Source organism: Dermacentor andersoni, chromosome 1 (assembly GCF_023375885.2).
Source record: "Dermacentor andersoni chromosome 1, qqDerAnde1_hic_scaffold, whole genome shotgun sequence".
NCBI classification, from domain to species: domain Eukaryota; kingdom Metazoa; phylum Arthropoda; class Arachnida; order Ixodida; family Ixodidae; genus Dermacentor; species Dermacentor andersoni.
This window is the reverse complement of record NC_092814.1, coordinates 34,877,452-34,895,385: the sequence shown is the minus strand read 5'-3', so window position 1 is coordinate 34,895,385 and position 17,934 is coordinate 34,877,452. Positions and strand designations below refer to the sequence as shown.

Here is a 17,934-nt window from a genome sequence, read left to right as displayed (position 1 = left end):
AATGCCCATTATTTCACTAGGGCCTGTGGGAAAGAGGTGGAATGACTGTGAAGAACGCGCGAAGGATTGTATGAAATGAAGAAAGGTGGAATTCAAGCAAAATCATAATTGCTTTAGAGATTGATATTGAGGCGTTGTTTCTAGAAGGTCGCTCTGCTTCTGTGAGAAAACCTGTCCCGTTCAACATTGCCCGCGACTGGTGGTGAAAAACGCCACCTATGTGCTAAAACACGAGCACACGCGCACGCAAGCACACATGTGCTCCGCACCATTCTGCATGGTAACAATATTAATCAACACGAATGGCATTGGTTGCGGCAAGATCGGGACGTGACCATGTGATCTTGCAATATGACCCAGATATTGGACACAGAACTGAAGCGCATACACGTTCGAAATGTATATAAGTACAGTTTATTGCCTTGGCGCTCCTTGGCCACATCTGATTCTTGCGCCAATAAACCACACTAATCATCAACTCATCCACATCGTTCAGTTTATTTCTTTTCTTCGGCAAGATATTCTTGTTCGTCGGTGAAGCCCAGCCTGACGAAAGTGTCGAACGGCGCCGTTTGTTGCAACGCCTGGAAAGTGGCAAGCGAAACGTGGCAACATGAGAGATAGAACGGTGTTATTACCGACGAACCTTGATTTATGTGACAGAACCAAAAGTCACCGTATATTGAACAAATTAACAAGTGCATGAGACTAACGCTGGACGATGATGGAGAAAATGCCACTATTTATGGAATGAAGAGCCCATGCATTCACGGTTCTCTGTAACAGCCAATGTGCTTGGAAAAATTTTTTAGCTCTTGCAGAGCGTCAGCCAAGATCTAAAATGCGCCTGCTTATTTTAACGCAGCAATCAAAGTAAGCCAATTAAGCGACCTGCTACCATCTCGTATTCTGTTGGCCGATTTCTGAGAAACCAGCGCCACCGGCCATCGCAAATGCCACGGCATTTATCTTCTGAATGTCACCGAATACTTCGCTCCATCACCAATCTGAACTGACGCACTTTCTAAATAAGCAACAAACGGTGCTTTCAAACTCAGCTTTAGATCAATATGTCGCTCGAATAGTTCCGAAATTTCGCAATTCGACGCTGTCAAATTGCGAAACCCGAATATAGCAAATTACAGATAATGTCGAGCTTTTCCTCACTTTTGCGGGAGTCTGTTAGTGCAAAGTTAGATACAGTGCGGTAAATCTTAGGGGAAGTGACAAAATGTCTCAGGATGGTGCATACCCGAAAACCAGCGACGAAGTTGCTGAATGCCGACGAGGAATCGAAGTCCCGTCTGTGCAGAACGACGCTAATGTTTTTCAGCCTTGGGCAGCCTCCTGCAGAAATCAGGCCTGTATCAAGCCTCAGCCATGGCTACATGCATGAATATATAATAAGAAAAAAATAATTATAAAATTGCGAGTGGAGCTTCTGCAGACATGAGAGTAGGCGGAGGTGAGAGCTTCCACCATGACTTGCCGGACTGCATTCTCTTACATGAAGTCACGTGAACATCATAAGCGGTCTCAGAGGTTTATTTTTTTGCGATTTCATCACTGACCGAGCTACAAATTAACTTGCAATTCATCTCAGCATTGCTTCGCGGCTATGAAGAATGTATAACACAGCCAGCTATATCCATCGTCACCCTGGCCTCTTCTCCACTTTCCCTCTCCCAGCGCAAAGCATCAGGCGAAACCAGTCTGCCTCCCGCCAATCTCTCTAAAATTCTGCATCTCTCTCTCTCTCTCTTTTTTTTTACATAGCACTGACAAACATCGGCAAAAGTGCAAAAACTTATCGCCGATGTTTTAATATCAGCAGTTAATATGCGTTTTGTAAAGCTTGCTTACTTATCGTCAAGGGGCGCGCGGGCCCACAGTGGAACAGGCTCAGTGCATGGCGCGCACACACACACACACACACACACACACACACACACACACACACACACACTATATATATATATATATATATATATATATATATATATATATGTATATGTAGCGCTGAGTGGTGTACGTCGGAAAAACACCGGTTGACAAAATTAATCCGAAACACACCACTGCGGCGTTCCTCGTAGCCCCACCCCAATGTTGTTTTGGCTAGTTAAAAGAGTTGAAACCCATGAGTGAATGAATCAATCAGCAAGCATGTGCGCGGGTACTTTCTTCTAATCCATTTGTGGCTGCACCTTATCCCTGTTTATCGCAGCGAACCTTATAACCAGCGGAAGCCGGCACTATACTTACAGCTCGAAGCAGAGTTGAAGGCTGCCTTCCCACCTGCGGCAAGTTGTTTTTTCATCCACTTTAATTTCCATTGATTTATCGTTTCTTTATTTCATTTCTTAAGCACAAGTAATTTCCCCCATGTTGTCCTTGGTGTCAGTGTTTGTTGGCTTCTTATGATATAGCTCGGGAGATGTAGTTCAGTCGGAGGAGGAAATCTTTCGGATTTTCCCTCCCGAAATTCAGGAAGAGAGTCAGACGCTGAATTACGATGAACTCAGTACGAAGAAAGAGGATGAAACGGCTAGCTCGGGTGACATAGTTAATCGGAGGATGACATCTTTCTGATTTCCCCGGCAGAAATTTAGGAAGTTGGTCAGGCCGAGGAGCCGCCAACGGAAAGAAAAGAAAGGCACTCGGAACGGCGCACCAAGAACAGTGTCAAGAGAAAGAGGCGTCGCAAATTCAGAATTGCGGCAGAGAAGACAACGCGGCCGAGTAAATCTAAAGCCACTAAACCCTGTGGGGATCGCAGAGAAAGATTTAGAAAGGCGCGTTTGTCGGTTGTAATGTTTCGAGTCAGAGCGCGTCCGGATCGTCACTACGAGTTTGAAAAGAAAGCGACGTTCGGCGCGGAGGACGAAAGCCAGGGGGCAATTACGTTCCCCCTCGTTTAGTTCTTTTCAAGGTGTAGCCTTTCTGACAGGGGAGAACGCGGCGGTCAGACGACGTGACGTAGTCATACCAGGCAATGCATTCCGAGGGCAATACCAAAAAGGGAGGTGAACAGCACGAAAGGTATCGGGGCTCTGCAGTGAGGGAAATGACATACGTGCCTTATGTATTCCCGGGTTGACAAGTTTGACAGGAGCTTTCATACAGCGCCCACCTCAAGTACGGTTTAAGGAGACGGTTTTCACGCGCATAACGTTTGGCAACTGTTTTTTCGATATGTCGTTTTCTTTTTCTTTTTCTTTCTTCTTTTTTTGCAGATAGGCGTCATTTTTTTTTAGATACGCTTGCACCACCAAGTCTAGGTTAGTCGTTTAAACCTGTAGTGGCGCGCTTAGGTATCAGTTCATTTTTCGGAAGTGGTCGCGAGATTTTTTTTTCTTTTGGAAGAAAGACGCGTTATTTAGCGGAGCCACTGTTAACCGCACGATTTAGAAAGCGTTAGTACTGTCTCTTTGATGCGTGTCGTGCTCGGACACAAAGAAGCAAGGCGTTGGTGCGTGTCTCGCACGTGTATTCATAAGATAGCAGCGTTTGAGAATTGCTTAGAGCGTGCGTGGTAGAAATTAGAATTAAGCTCGAATCTTCGTGAAACTTCAAGTGCGTAAGTTACGCAACATATTTTGGTTCTTTTGTTAGTGCGAGTCCTTTGTGCACAAGAGAAAGACAGTGATAGTGCGTGAGTCGCACGAAAGTTGAAGATTAGCGGAGCTTATTCCGAAAATGTGGATTCCTTAACAAGGAAGTTTCAGCTTCACGGCCTGTACTTGCCTCGCCAGAATTCTACAGAGAATGCATTATCTGGTGTGACGCTAGCAACCGTGGTCAAGATTGCGTCTTTGCCCCAATTAGCGAAAGCGGTGAAGCGCATCCTGTGCTGTACCTCAGTCGAAAATTAACACCTCGAGGAGAGGCTTTTAGCACCTCGGAAAAAGAGCGTTTTGCATGGCATGGGCAATTCAAAAGCTAGGATACGATATTCAAGGCGCTAAATTCACGGTCGAGAGCGACCATGGCCCTCTTGTATTGCTGAAGCAAATGTCGGAAAGAAACGGGAGACGGATGAGATGGTCGCATTTGGCCCGAATAAGTATGCAGACGAGCTGGGCTGGGGACACGAGCTCAGAGTTCTTTTTTACGAACTTTTGTACGTGATGTTATTAAGTAGCCACCAATTTCTGTCTTGTAGAGAGCTGACCACGACTAAAAAGGAGGAAGACAGAGACAGGGGTAAAACATTGTAAAGCGATACGGGGATCCCAGCGTCCGGTAGGCGTGTCGCACGGGCACGCCAACGAGTGTGTGTGTGTGCCTGTGTATTCCCAGGGAGGTGGACACAACGAAGCGAGGTCTGGGCCCTCGGGCTGCCGTGTGACATCACCCATCACATATAGAGCGATCGCCGAGGCCGCGACCGAACATCGACGCTTTGGGCAACCTTACATCTGGTCACCCTCAGGTCGAATCTCTTGGTGGCAGAGATGTTTGTTACGTCTCAACACCACAAAGGCGTTAATTGGACGTTTAACACAAGTCGAATCACCCCCCATCCATCAGCACCTATCCAGAGGTCAACGCCGCGTGGACAACGACTGAAAGGATTCCAAGAAAGACCCTCAACCCACCCTTCACATGGCAGCCTGAGCGAAGGGAAAACGGAGGGGCACAACGTCGACAACTTGTGAGGCGCAGGCTGCTTTCTTGCTACATATTCCAAACGAGTCTCTTCGGAGGCAGAGTTATTGCGGATTATTGCGAGCATGGGCGTGGTATCGCAACGGAGTCGACGATGGCGATTTGCTACTGGACAGTCTTGAGATTCCCTAGTCGACTCGCCTAGCGAAGACGACGGTATTAAAAGCGGATACTTTTCGAGTGTGAGGACAGAGGGTCCTGATGTGAACTGAGACGTTTAACCTGCTCCTGCCTGGAGTGGGATTCCGTACTGGAGTCGTGTAACTAAGCTAAATATACCCTTTTTCCTTCATTTTCTATAACCTGACGTAGTAGTCGATGGGCTTGGTGGATTCCATGCTCTGAACGCCACCATAGCCGCTACAACAGTATCAGCATAGTCTTGCTCTTCCCTGACAATGACCGTGTTTGGTTTTTCCTGAAATAGTTTAAGTGTTGATCGATTATAATTATTGCCTAAAACACAACCAATTCATTAGTTACTGGAGATGCAACTAACGTAAATTAGAAACATTTACAAAATGTTCGTTGAATAAATTAGGAAGATCTGAAATTTTCACTAACATATACTTGAACCATGACAGTGTCCTATTTTGGCAGATGAAAGTCTATGGAGTTTTCGCAGAGGCTGCAAGCAGACCGCAGAATTCCTGAACGTGATAGTATGTCACACATGTCATCATCTCACAAAAATTGCGGACCAATTATGTAATGTTCTTTTTCTTACCATGCAATATCATGACAGCTCCGGGTGAGATGACGGTGTGCGTTAAGTACAGCTGCTGGATTCGCTGTAACCCAGCTTCAGCCAGAACAGCGGCAGATCCCTCATCGATGTCTCGTCCCCTGTCAATCTCGAAAGACGACAGGTTCACGCAGGACCTCACTGTGACATGGGCAAAGAGAGAAATAGAAAAGGCGAAACGCCACAAGTTTGCTGGCATATATTTTCGTAGGAACTTTGGCAAAGAGAAGTAATCATTTTATAATATTGTTCCGTAAAGTAACTTTTTCACCCCAAGTAAAGTGGAAATCTGCTGACCCGTCCTAGTACTAATACACTGCTCAGTCAGTAGAAAATGATAGTGACAATAACAAAGACACTGGTGGAACTAAAACAAGCTGGTTTTAAGAGACAATCAATAAAAAATTCAGTGCCATTCCATTCTTTGAAGGTTGATGACCAGCGAAGCGTCTAGCGCACTACACATAGGTGACCTAGAATACTGAACAAATTTAGGTACGAACATATTTATTGTCCTAATCTGTGGTCATCGTGGCGATATAGGTACGCACACACATTCGTGCATCACCTCTGTTATTAAATGTGTCCGTCACGAAAGACAATAAATGGCGCATACCCTCTTAAGCAATGGCTCTTACCCCCGTAAACGCGGCCTCCCCATTACGATGACAGAAGTGAAATCCTACGCTAGAAGCCAGCTGTGGAAGACGACGAAGCTCGAGCCATTGCTGATGATGATAGTTTTTTGCGCAATGGAGCCAGCTGTGGAAGAAGACAACGACGACGAACGAGCGAGAAGTGGCACTAGCACGTTTGAGCGGTTAGCGCCGAGAATTTTTTAACAATCCTTTTTGAAAAAGTTGTACAAAGCTTTTTTAAAAATGTCTGTTATTACCCTTGTGCCTGTAACCTCTTTGGGTCCCACGTGTGACAAGGGTAGTTCAAGGGCGCGTTACAGGTCCCCGAGCCCACGGGGGCATGTGCCATTGAGCTTGGACCCTTTATGCACTATCACCAGGATCGGCCCACATGATGATTTGTTTTTCTTAACATCTCGGGGGGACACATTATTTTTCCAGATCCTAGCCATAGACAGCATCGCTGTAATATATGAAATTAAGCGAAATTTGTAGCTGGATGTCTCCAATTACAAACAGCTTAGTGTTATCATCAGTAGAATCTTGGTATGTCAGTGCATGTCTAGTGTATTTCTTCTCTTTGTCTACGTCTTTGTGAGCGTTGCACGTACCAAAAGATGAACCTTGGTATGCCGTGGTCGCGAAGATGAAATATGTAGATTAGCGGCCACATTAAAATTCCTGCACGCGCTCCCCGCGACCTCACAGATTTCGGAAGCATCTGCACGGGGCTAGTTATTATGTGTGTTAATAATAAGCAAAAGATTACACTGCATTAAAAAAAAGACCTGGAAACTATTGTGAACCTATGCCCTCCCCCCTCTTCTTTTTTCAGGAGAGGGGGGTGCACAAAAAGATACAATTACGCGAAAATGCACTTAAGTCTGCAGTATCATGACGACATTACTGACACCGTTTCTTCATGGCGAAAGTCGTACACGGGAGTTTGTCCTTAATTTTCTCCATTAGTAATATAAGCAGTAATAAGTAAGATTTTCCCCTCCAATTGAATACAGGCAGAGCTCTGAAAGAGCACTCGCCGTGGTTGCTCAGTGGCTATGGTGTTAGGCTGCTGAGCACGAGGTCGCGGGATCAAATCCCGGCCATGGCGGCGGCATTTCGATGGAGGCGAAATGCTAAAACACCCGTGTACTTAGATTTAGGTGCACGTTAAAGATCCCCAGGTGGTCGAAATTTCCGGAGTCCTCCACTACGGCGTGCCTTATAATCAGAAAGTGGTTTTGGCACGTAAAACCCCATAATTGTTTTTTCTGAAAGAGTGGCCAGCAAACATAAAATTATTTAATGTTTCTCTTTAGTACACAATTAACTGAATTCGCACCAGCTCACGTGCTACAATAACGAGTCTCCTGCCCGCGCACTTGAGCTGGCGACGCATTTAACTGTTCATTAATACTTCGAGGATAAGTGACCGTTATTTCGGTAATGGTGAACGTTGGCTTTCTGCATTGTTTTAATGCTCAGCGCTGGTTCCAAGTTATGTATATCTGGATTTTGAAAACTTGCATTGTCGCCACGATTTCTCTTTCTGCTCTCCTCTGTTTGCTGGAACTCGTATGCCGCCTATTTCACTCTTAGCGGGTCGTGTTCACATCACTGCCAGCTTGCAAGATTGTGAGCGTCGAGAAGTCGACAAATCGAAGCCACTGAAAGCTGCAGTCCGCTCACTGGGCTGTGCTTTGCTGCAGGTACCAAATTTTACACTGCATGTGACTGAATGTCTCGTTACGGAATTACGCGCAAAACAAGCGAAGAATGGGCGCAGATGTGCTATAGCTCAGCCGATGTCAGATCCAGGGGTCGAATTCACAAAGCTTTTCGCTCGTAAGTGCTCTCTGTAATTCGCCGCCGGCCTTTGCTAATATCATGTACAACGTTACGATTGACTGGCCGTTGATCCTACGACCATTTCTAGCGCAAAAACATTTTTGAGAAATATTTTAGTGTTGCTGCTACCATAAGTAGCGCTATTTTGTACATGCGCACATCTTATGTTCTATTCTCCACATTTGCATCGTATTTTCATAGCTTCGATTTTGCGCGCCAATTTCTGGTTATATACTCGTCTTTCTCCCTTCATACCGTTTTATATCCCCTTTCCCCCCGTGCAGGGTAGCAAACAGTACTTTTTCTGGTTAACCTTCCTGCCCAATTTACTTTGTTTCTCTCCCTCTCTATCTCCGTCGTATTTGTGGTTCCTCGGCATGCTTTTTAAACTAGCGCTAGTTCATCCCTATACTGAGATTCTTGCTCAGAAATACTTGCGCTCATTCACTGTTATGCTGCAGAATGGCTTGTGTATATATATATATATATATATATATATATATATATATATATATATATATATATATATATATATATATATATATATATATATATATATATATATATATATATATATATATTTTTTTTTTCTGATTGTGCGACCTTCCCGAGTTGGATTTAACTTGCATGACATGCGATTTTATTTTTGTATTCCCACCTGCTTGATCCAATCTGAGCTCAGTATATCGTAAATAAATAAATAAATAAATAAATAAATAAATAATTAAATAAATAAATATTGCTCTGTTTCAGAGGCACCATAAATAAAAACGAAATCGAAGGCCTTTTAACACCTTCACCTGCAGTCTAAATCACCCAAGGGCATGTGGAGGTGCTTTTTAGGAATAGCAAGCTATTCAAAGCTGTATCGTTGTTTAATAACTAAAGACAAAATATGCAGGTATAGCCCACTTTAGAGATAGCTATCCAAAGTATGCCAAGGTTATAGAAAGCAAGCCGAAGGATATGGAAACGAGTCGGAAGATATCGGAGTCATATCGAAGCTGGGAAGAAATTGTATACGGGTGAAATGGGAAAATCAGAGACACAGTAGATATCGTCTACTCTCTTTTTTCTTCATTTCATTGTATACCATTTCTTTCTGTACTTCAGGGTTTGCGCTGCAGAGTCTTGAACTTCGACCAATTTGCCCAAATTGCTGTTCTGGTTCAGTGCATGTCGAAGTCTATCAAAGGCAACAAAAGGCTTAAGAAAGAAGCACGAGGCGAAAGATTAGCTATATAGCCTGCCAAATTCGATCGCATGTCAGCGCGAAGCATCCGTAGATTACTGCTGTTCTTTTCACTTAGCGAAAATAAAACGAAAGAAAAATACATACAAATGCAGCAGAGGCTTGCCAGTGTGAGGTTCCTTCCACCGATGCACAGGACCTGTAGTTCAGGCCAGCACTTTCCCAACATCTGGCAAACTCTATGACCAGCGTAGCCTTGCTTCTTTCTGCATTTAGAAAGACATGGATAATGATCATTGCATTAAAAAATTGGTTGACTCAACTGTAGTTGACGTGTATGTAATGTGAACCATTCATGATTCGTGAAGAAGCGTTAAATGAAAAATGTAACCGTTGTGGTAGCGAACGGTTATTTAGATATTATATGCTGTAGTGTTTATAAGAAGTAAGGCAGAGTGTTTCTAATGGCAAGATATAAGGATGAAAGCAAACTAAAGCACAGTGTGACACATGCCCACTCTCGCCTTGTGGCACTGACAATTTTAGATTGCACTATCACCGGCATCGCGGACCACCAGAAGAACGAGGTGCCCCGCCTGACCGCAATAAAGTGATTGCATTGAGATCGGTTTGCAGCAATGTACGAAGTAAACGAGCGAAACAGGTATGGCAAGCTTAATGCGCAGCGTTTCCGAGACTTCATTTGTCCTGCTTAGAACAGTAACACGACATGACACCTGATCTTCAATGCTCCTATTTCATATTGATTAAATTGTTTTGCACTACACGGCTGCACACGCGGCGGGAACATTCCGGCAAAATACTTTTCCGTCCTAGAGCGCAGCAAAAGACGCGAGAAACTAAGACATACAACACCGTCTCTCGTCTTTTATTGCGCTCTAGCTTTTTGAGCTTTTTGATGAGAATACAACACCAACTAGCCTAACTTTCCATCCTATTGCAAGGAGCATTTCGGGAGAGGGGGTAGGGGGTGTACATCTGGCAACTTTGAGGGACACAACGTCATGCACTGATTTCTAAGCAATCATTATTTGAAGTGGCAAAATGCTATACGATACGCAGGACAACACGGTGCATCTCCAAAAGACGACGACGTAACACTGCTTGCTCAAGGAGGCATGACGATTGAATGTTACGGTCACACTCCGAGGCCGTCTTTGTGCAAAAAAAAAAGATCATTTATTAAACGGGCGCCGTTCGAGGTTGTCCGATGGGTGAAGAAAACTCGAGATACTGCACTGAGCATTAACACTGTAATCATTTGAGAATGTTGTCACTGTGCGTGTGCACTATATCTACGATTGGGTCATTTCAGGTACCACCCTTGTCATTTGGTGTAGGATGCTTAGCGCGTGGGCATGAAAATATCTCCAGCATCTATAAACAGTGTCTCTCAGAGCGGTTGGTTGCTCTGAAGCGTCATTGCACAGTGCAAGTAATATTAATGCGATTAGCATTATTAGAGTACTCCACCCACTTTTCGGAGTATGTCCGTCCGTCCGTCTGCCCCCCCCCCCCCTCCCCCACCCGCCTTTGTATTCTATTGTGCACGAAACCAAATAGCCAGTTAGCACTACCCATTACAGTAGAGCGCCTCTGCAACGAACGCCTCTACAACGAAAATACATGTATAACGAAGAAACAATCCTGTCTCGGTTTTACTGTGAGTGGTGAGGTGCGGGACCTTAGCAACGAAGTCACCCTTATAACGAATGATTTAGGAGGCCCCAAGTACTACGTTATGAATGCGTTCGACTGTGTTCACAATAAAATGCTTAAGCAATGGCTCACAGAGGGTTTAGGGGCGGCACAATGAGCGTCTTGACACGCCTGCATCCTGCTCCAAGGGACCACAGCGCTTCTGGAAGGGTCACATGAGAGGCCGTTATGTAGGTCACCACTTCCAGGAACGGACACGCGCTCGCCAGCCAAATGACCCTGCAAGAAGTGACAAACACACTGCGCAAGCGGGACACTAATTTCCACTCATTTTATTGACTGCCTCACCATGACTTCACTCGATCGGCGTTACACAAGGATTTATTACTAAAACCTACCGGAATTCAACTGACAAGTGTGGCTGGGGCCACAAACGACTGCAAGTTACCTCCCGAAACAAGGAATCATTAATTAATTGTATATTTTGAAGTGCAACTTACGGATGCCTTATCCGTTGAAATTAATCCTTGGGTTGTCTTATTGTTCTATTCCATTGCAGGTGTGCATGCCTACGACGTATTGTATTTCTGACGGTACCAAATAACCAGTACGTTTCCGTTCTTCATTTCATAACTCGTTATTTACGTCTGATAAAATCCGCATCGTATGCCGGGAGGGGCTAAATACAAAAATGCTCGTGCACCAAGACATGGGCGCTCGTTAAATAACTCAAGTGGCCAAAATATTTTCCGAGCCCACGGCTACGGCTCTCGCATGGCCTCTGTGTTGCTTTGTGAAGTTAAATCAATCAATCAATCAATCAATCAATCAATCAATCAATCAATCAATCAATCAATCAATCAATCAATCAATCAATCAATCAATCAATCAATCAATCAATCAATCGCGCCGTTTAGCCATAACTTACATATTAGGAATTTCTTAATGAAAATATGCAGTGACTTTTGCCAAGAAACTTGCCTGTCTGTAAGCACATTGTCGCAGCCGATGATTGTAAGCACCTTCAGCGTATTGGAACAAGCCTTCAGGAGCTCGTCGAAACCGTGCTCAAGGTGAGCCCTGCAGAAATTACAGTTCAACTCTTGTCACGTACTATACAGCGGAACCAACTTGGAAAGCTTTGAAGACATCACTGGCTCTGTACTCATTTCTGTATTTACACGTGGAGATTTGACTGTCATCCTTACTTTTACATTGAGCGGTCGGGCTCTACTATATCCTCGTAAGTCTCAAATACAGCTCAGGGACACCATCACTTTTCAAGTCGATTCTCATTACTGACTGGCATGTTGCGAACATGAAAATCACACTTTGTTTAAATACCCAGCCTGGTTATATTCTGAAGGCAGCATCTACATATACGGTGTAGTTTGCTGTTAAAAGAAGCACGAGCACAATTACCTATATCATGATCGTGTCTATTTCTCAAAAGTTGACGGCAAGAACATGCTTAAACTTCCATCAGTTCTGCATGCATCCGACTTGATATGAAGTATGAATATTTTACATAACCGCTTCCGAGTTAATTTTGAGAAGGATTGAAGGAATGTGCATTACAATGTACCAGGTGTCGCACGAGGATATTATGACTAACGAACAGGCTCAATTTGCGCGGCTGCGTGCATGCATGCGTATTTCTGCACTTAAAGCGCGATGCGCACCTAGCGTTGGCTGGCGCTTGCTTGAGATCCCCAGAAGCCGCTTCAAGAGCTGTGAACAGTGAACAGAGAGATGAGGCAGTGTGTTCGTGGTAGCCCCGGCTGCCATACCGCGGTTGAATCGAAGTGGACGTAAAAATTTTGTGTGACTACAACAGAAGAAAAAACAATGAAAAGAGATACCTTCAAGCGATATGCTCTGGACGGCTGAGCACCATCTTGCCATTTCGCGGAAAATCTGAAACCAGAAACGTGGCGCGACAGCGTATGAAACTTACCTCGTGTGCGTGAACGAGAGAGAGAGAGATAGAGAGAGAGAGAGAGAAAGAAAGAACAACCACGCAACTATATGAACAGTTTTTTCTTCTCGGTGCATTGAAGTACGTTTTCATCATTTTGTGCATGCTCTCCAGAAATACAAGAAGGAAAGAGGTGTTGATTTTCTACTCGGAGCAGTGTAATAAATGTACTACTATTAGCACACACACACACACACACAAAGGTTTCTGGAATCTGGTGTACAAAACATCGCCTGTGCCTTTGTACTGCGCAGTGTCGCCATGCAGAACCGAAAATATTTGAACCCATACAAAAACAAAAAGAGTACGAAAAAGAGCATAATTTCGCACCGAGGCTTCTTTTTTAGGAGAATTCGTGCCAACACGATGATTTATTCAGAGATGCCTGTGTCATTTTTTAGGCCTAAACGAAACTGCTATAAAGCACCCATATGGAGTGAGGTAACCGAAATAATAAAATGCAATCATTTTAATTAGCGAAAATCACATGTGCTATCCCTACGCGAGGGGATACCGGGACGTCACAGCTGTTATCGTGGATGGCATGCTGAAATGCTAAACTTTCTTTTTTTTGATGCTGCTATTTGGGTTGCTGTCAGCCGTGATGTGCTAAAACATTGCAGTCTTATGGATCCACCTGTCGTACGATCAGTGCCTCTGATGGGGACCTGGATATGATATTTGTGCTTACCTGGGCGGAGACGATCGCATGCTTGAGTTTTATGTGGAGCCAGTGCTGGGGTCTCTCAATGATGCGTTTCCAAACCCGGCACACTCGACGGCAAACCAGCAGGTCCTCGGTAGACAGATATTTGACGATTGATTGCAAGACCTTTTCTATATTACAAAACAATGCAGCTGAAATGAGCTGACACTATAAATAATTGAACAACAACTTGTACTACTTCACAACCAGCATCGCCCACACCGACAAACACAGGCGAATAGGAAGAAAACGGGCAGTAAGTCTGCTCATCCCCGTAAGCGCTGCAGCTTAATCATAACGTATCGCCAAGGCTCCCAGTTTTCAGCCCTCCTGATAGATCTTTACTACTATTAGAGTAATATGGGTGCCATTGCGAGTATCAATGAACTAGTACGGGGCCAGTGAATAATACGCGAACCTTCGATGGTCAGTTGTCTCTGTGCGAATATGCGTAACTAAGTGCTACTTTAATAACAAGGGCTATAAAGTGATATTGTAAAAAAATAAAATTATCATTGTGGTTTTGTTCACAGGTGGCACGTTATAACGACATTCATTCAATCATATTGTTGTAAGCGATAGCACTTGATAACAATATGACGGTATGAATGTTGTTTTCGTCAAAGGCGGTACGCATGCAATCATGGCACTCTGGAAACACCTGCTTGACATTTGCTTAGTGAGCCATATTGCCAAAGCGACATAGAAACGCTGTGTTGGGGGAATTGTACATCACCCCGCCACTGAGTAGAAGCCGCTGGGAAATTTTCATACGGAGTGGTGATTTTGTCCTTCTCACACGCTTCTTACCTATACGGCGCGTGTGTCTTGGAGGTCTACATGGTGGTTTTGACTGCACCGTTACCGGAGCGTCGAATGCAAACGTCACCCGGTGCTTTACTGCGTGTCGTGTCGGATGTGGATTAGTCTGAACGGCTCGAGTGACGGCCCTTGCTTTGACACGGTAGCTGGCATCATCAGCCACATTCCGAGCGGCTGAGTATGCATCTTTGGAGATTGTGAATGGTGCGGAGCTCTGGTAAGAAGCGGCTTCGGTGGCTTGGTCGGTGGCTCCCGTTTTCATCCGACAGCTAATGTCGCGAGAATCCGCCATGGTGTTTTCCGGAGACGGTTCCTCTTTGAAAATTGTGCGGGGCCAAAATTCTTCATAAACGGCTGCTGGAGGTGGCCCTTCTCTGCCGTGAAACCGCGGTCCTGCAGTGTCTTGGTCCAACATCATTCTAGATTCGGTGCGGTGAAAGAATTCGTCGATCTTGGCACGCAGCTTGGCCTGTTCTCGTACGTAGGCGTCTCGTTTTCTCACCAGGTTGTAATTGGGAATGCTCTGAAAGGCGGAATTAAATGGTCAGGGTGAGTGGGGTACCGGCTCCGTTGCGAGCGATTCCTCAATACAGCGTCTTCACTGCATGAATTAGCAAAGTGCAGTGAAGACGTCTTACGACACCGGGACGGTGACCCGAACTCTGACTTGCTTTTTTGTTGTCACTTGTCGCAGAACTAATTCCTATTGGCTTGTTTGAAATAAATTTGGTTATGTCCGACCATAATATTTTACTTTTAGTTGGGTCACCTCACTGTGAAATTTATGGCTGAATACACAGTACAAATGAAAACATTTGCCACTTCCGTACACGCTCTTTTATGATGCACTTCGTTTTCATCGGGTACTGAAGCATCTAAAATCAGTTATTGAAATCATTTTCCGTAGAAGCAATTATTAAACCACTTGTTAAGTAAGCATGCATTTCTAGAAAGAAAGTATAGCGGCATGAGCAACATTGTACTTTGTCTGCAATTACATATACAGGACATACACAAATTACCACAGAAGTGCTTTGTATTGTTGCGCGAATGAAGCACTTAATACACAGCAGACTATTTTCACGGTACAATTACATATGGAATTGCGACGCTGAGCAATGTATATATAAGAGCTCCTCCAAGGGTCAGTTCGTCGTCGTCTCCTTCTTCGGGACCACCATAGGGCACTATAACAAAGCACTAAATAATCCAGCCGTTTTCAATGAGCCAAGATCATTTTTAAAAGAACACTAAAAGAGAAGAACTTTACGAAATGATTTTTATATGCCTATATGTGTTACCTCCCACTGTGAAATTGAAGTAGCGCTTTGAAAGGGAAAGCTTCTTCTTCTTTTTATATATCTTTAATGCTCAATCGTTCGGCCAAGCGTTTCGGACAAGCGCTGCGAAAGATAAGAAACGCTGGCTCACGTCGCCTTGGCCGCGTGGCTGCGGAGTCGGCGGGGCATCCCGACAGAAGCCATGCCACCACTGCACGTGGTGCAGCAGTGACCGGAAGCTCTTGCTGGTCTCCGCACAGATCGGACAGCGGTATTCCGCCGGCGCCATGCCGCGCCCTGGCTGACAACACTCGGCGCTGCCATGGTTACGCGCCTCCACGGCCTTGCGCGCGCGAGCTTCGAAGCTATACGAGCGAGCCTTTCTATTAACGAATTAAGGATCGACAAAAATGCCCAAGAAACAGCAGGAGTAGCTAAAGCATATACACTATCGTTTGTTCGGACAAAAAAGGACACAACAGGGAGACGCTGTCAGCGAAACTAGAAATGACTACAGCAAGTAGTGTGCCTTGTTACGTTTCGCCTACAACGCGCGGTAATGCCGGCGCGGATGCAACGGACGCCGGGGCTTTGTTCAAAACGGCGGACATTTTGGCCTGTTCGACGCCGCCGCAACGCCTACCCGCCAAGCGTGTCCAGGCGTGTTTCAGTGCCACGTGTCTTCGTGTGTGCGTGTGTGTGTGTGTGCCCTCGCTTGTCAAAGCGCGGCAGCAGGGGAGCGGAGTTCCCCGAATGAGGAGCCTGGAGGTCTCTCGGCTCAACCGTTCGCGCCGTCGTGTGGGCGGTTGGCGATGCGTCACTACACTCGGTTCAGCAGGTCTCTCGGCCCGACAGTTCGCGCCGTCGTGGGCTCCTGCTGCGCCGTCCCGTGACCTTCATCCCGTGACCTTCCCTCCTTCCCTTTTGGACCGCGACGCCGGGAGTATAAGAGCAGCTGCCCCCGGACGCCAAGAGAGAGGCTCCGATTTGTACTGTTGAGTTACGTGCTCTCCCGTCTCTCCAATTCGGTCGACCTGACCGGCCGCTCTTTTGCTATGTTAGAATAAACAAGTTGTTCTGTTACCAGTCTTCTCATGCTTTGCCGGGACCTTCGGATGCTTCCAGTGCCCCAGGCCGCCAGGCCAACGCTACACTTGGGGCTTGCGACCCATTGGCAATAACGGGCGTCAGCACCGAGACCCCAACAACTCGGGCCAGCGGTGCGATTCCAACAGCCTCAAAGTCAGCGGCTTGTGTATGGATGCTAGATTTTGAGACCCGAAAATTAATATAGCAACGCTTTGTAGGAGAACGCCATTTATACTAAGGGCAGACGGCATTCGGGGAAGGAGTGGGCTTTACAATAAAGAAAATCGTAGTACTACATCATTCGGGCGTGGTTGCTAGCAGTGCTCTTCCACTTCACGTGAAAGCGTGAAGTGAAAGAAAAAGTAAAAGCCATGGTTTTAAGAGTTATTCGCGCTATCCCTGACACCATGCTACCATTCCAGACACAGTGTTAACGAGCACTTGGTAGAGAAAGATAAGAAAGGAGCACCATCAAGCTCTCGATATAGCGCACAACATATTTCAGTGGCTACCATGGCATGCCGGTACTGATAGTGATATCGTCGACAAGGCTGCCGGTACTCCCGTAAGGGAACCCGAACGGTTACGATCTCCCTATTCAAGAATGACGCGCAAGAAGAATACATCCCGGCTCGAACCATTACGCACACTTACTGGCCGTCTCCTAGTCTCTCGAAGTGCCCACCTAAACTGGATCCTTCTTTAAAGCTCCAACTGCCATCACGCTTTCCTGCTTCGATGTGACATTGTTGTGCCTCCTCTGGATTGGTGTGGCATTCACAAAAGCTTACTCTTTCCGCATTGGAGTGGGTGAAACACCTGTGTGCGATTCTTGCGGAACTGAGGAGACTATTGAACATCTGCTGCGTTACGATTTCCAGCACCGTTCTCTCCGGAGAGCATTAAGGGGGTTAGACTCGAAACGGTTTCCCGAAGCGAAGACCCCTGGACCAAGGTCGGGTGCTTTGCTGGCGCAGAAAGCAACGAAGACGTTGCCTAAAATTGACAGGTCTCTAACCGCTTACAGACTAACCGCTTACAGACCCGATGCAGACAGCAAACCAGGCGTGTGGCTGCACTGTAAAAAAAAAGCTGTTAATGGAAAGAAAATTTACAGAAATATTCTGCCCCGCAAAATAATTTTTCTGTGAATGCTCTAGACAGAAACCTGTTACAAGAAAGAACGTGAATTTTCAGTTTTTCTTGATTTCTAGCTTATAAATGGAGTCAGAACTAAAATATAACCGTTTTAAATTATTGTAACTGCGTAAAAAATATAAAATATAAT

At 45.4% G+C, this 17,934-nt stretch overlaps 1 protein-coding gene and 1 long non-coding RNA gene across 2 annotated transcripts; both read right to left on the bottom strand.

Moving 5' to 3' along the window:
* Positions 1-425: 425 nt before the first annotated feature.
* Positions 426-11,617, bottom strand: LOC126545787 (F-box only protein 41-like). The gene is made up of 5 exons (XM_050193786.3): positions 10,904-11,617; positions 9,239-9,357; positions 5,396-5,554; positions 1,253-1,347; positions 426-584 (listed from the first exon to the last, which is right to left on the bottom strand). The coding sequence occupies exons 2-5, from the start codon at positions 9,318-9,320 to the stop codon at positions 498-500; spliced, it is 423 nt and encodes a 140-aa protein (XP_050049743.1). The 5' UTR covers positions 9,321-9,357; positions 10,904-11,617; the 3' UTR covers positions 426-497.
* Positions 11,618-11,758: 141 nt separating this feature from the next.
* Positions 11,759-15,185, bottom strand: LOC126545791 (uncharacterized). Its single transcript, XR_007602440.3, has 4 exons — positions 13,441-15,185; positions 12,634-12,688; positions 12,454-12,502; positions 11,759-11,851 (listed from the first exon to the last, which is right to left on the bottom strand). It is a non-coding gene; the product is annotated as an uncharacterized lncRNA (long non-coding RNA).
* Positions 15,186-17,934: the final 2,749 nt, after the last annotated feature.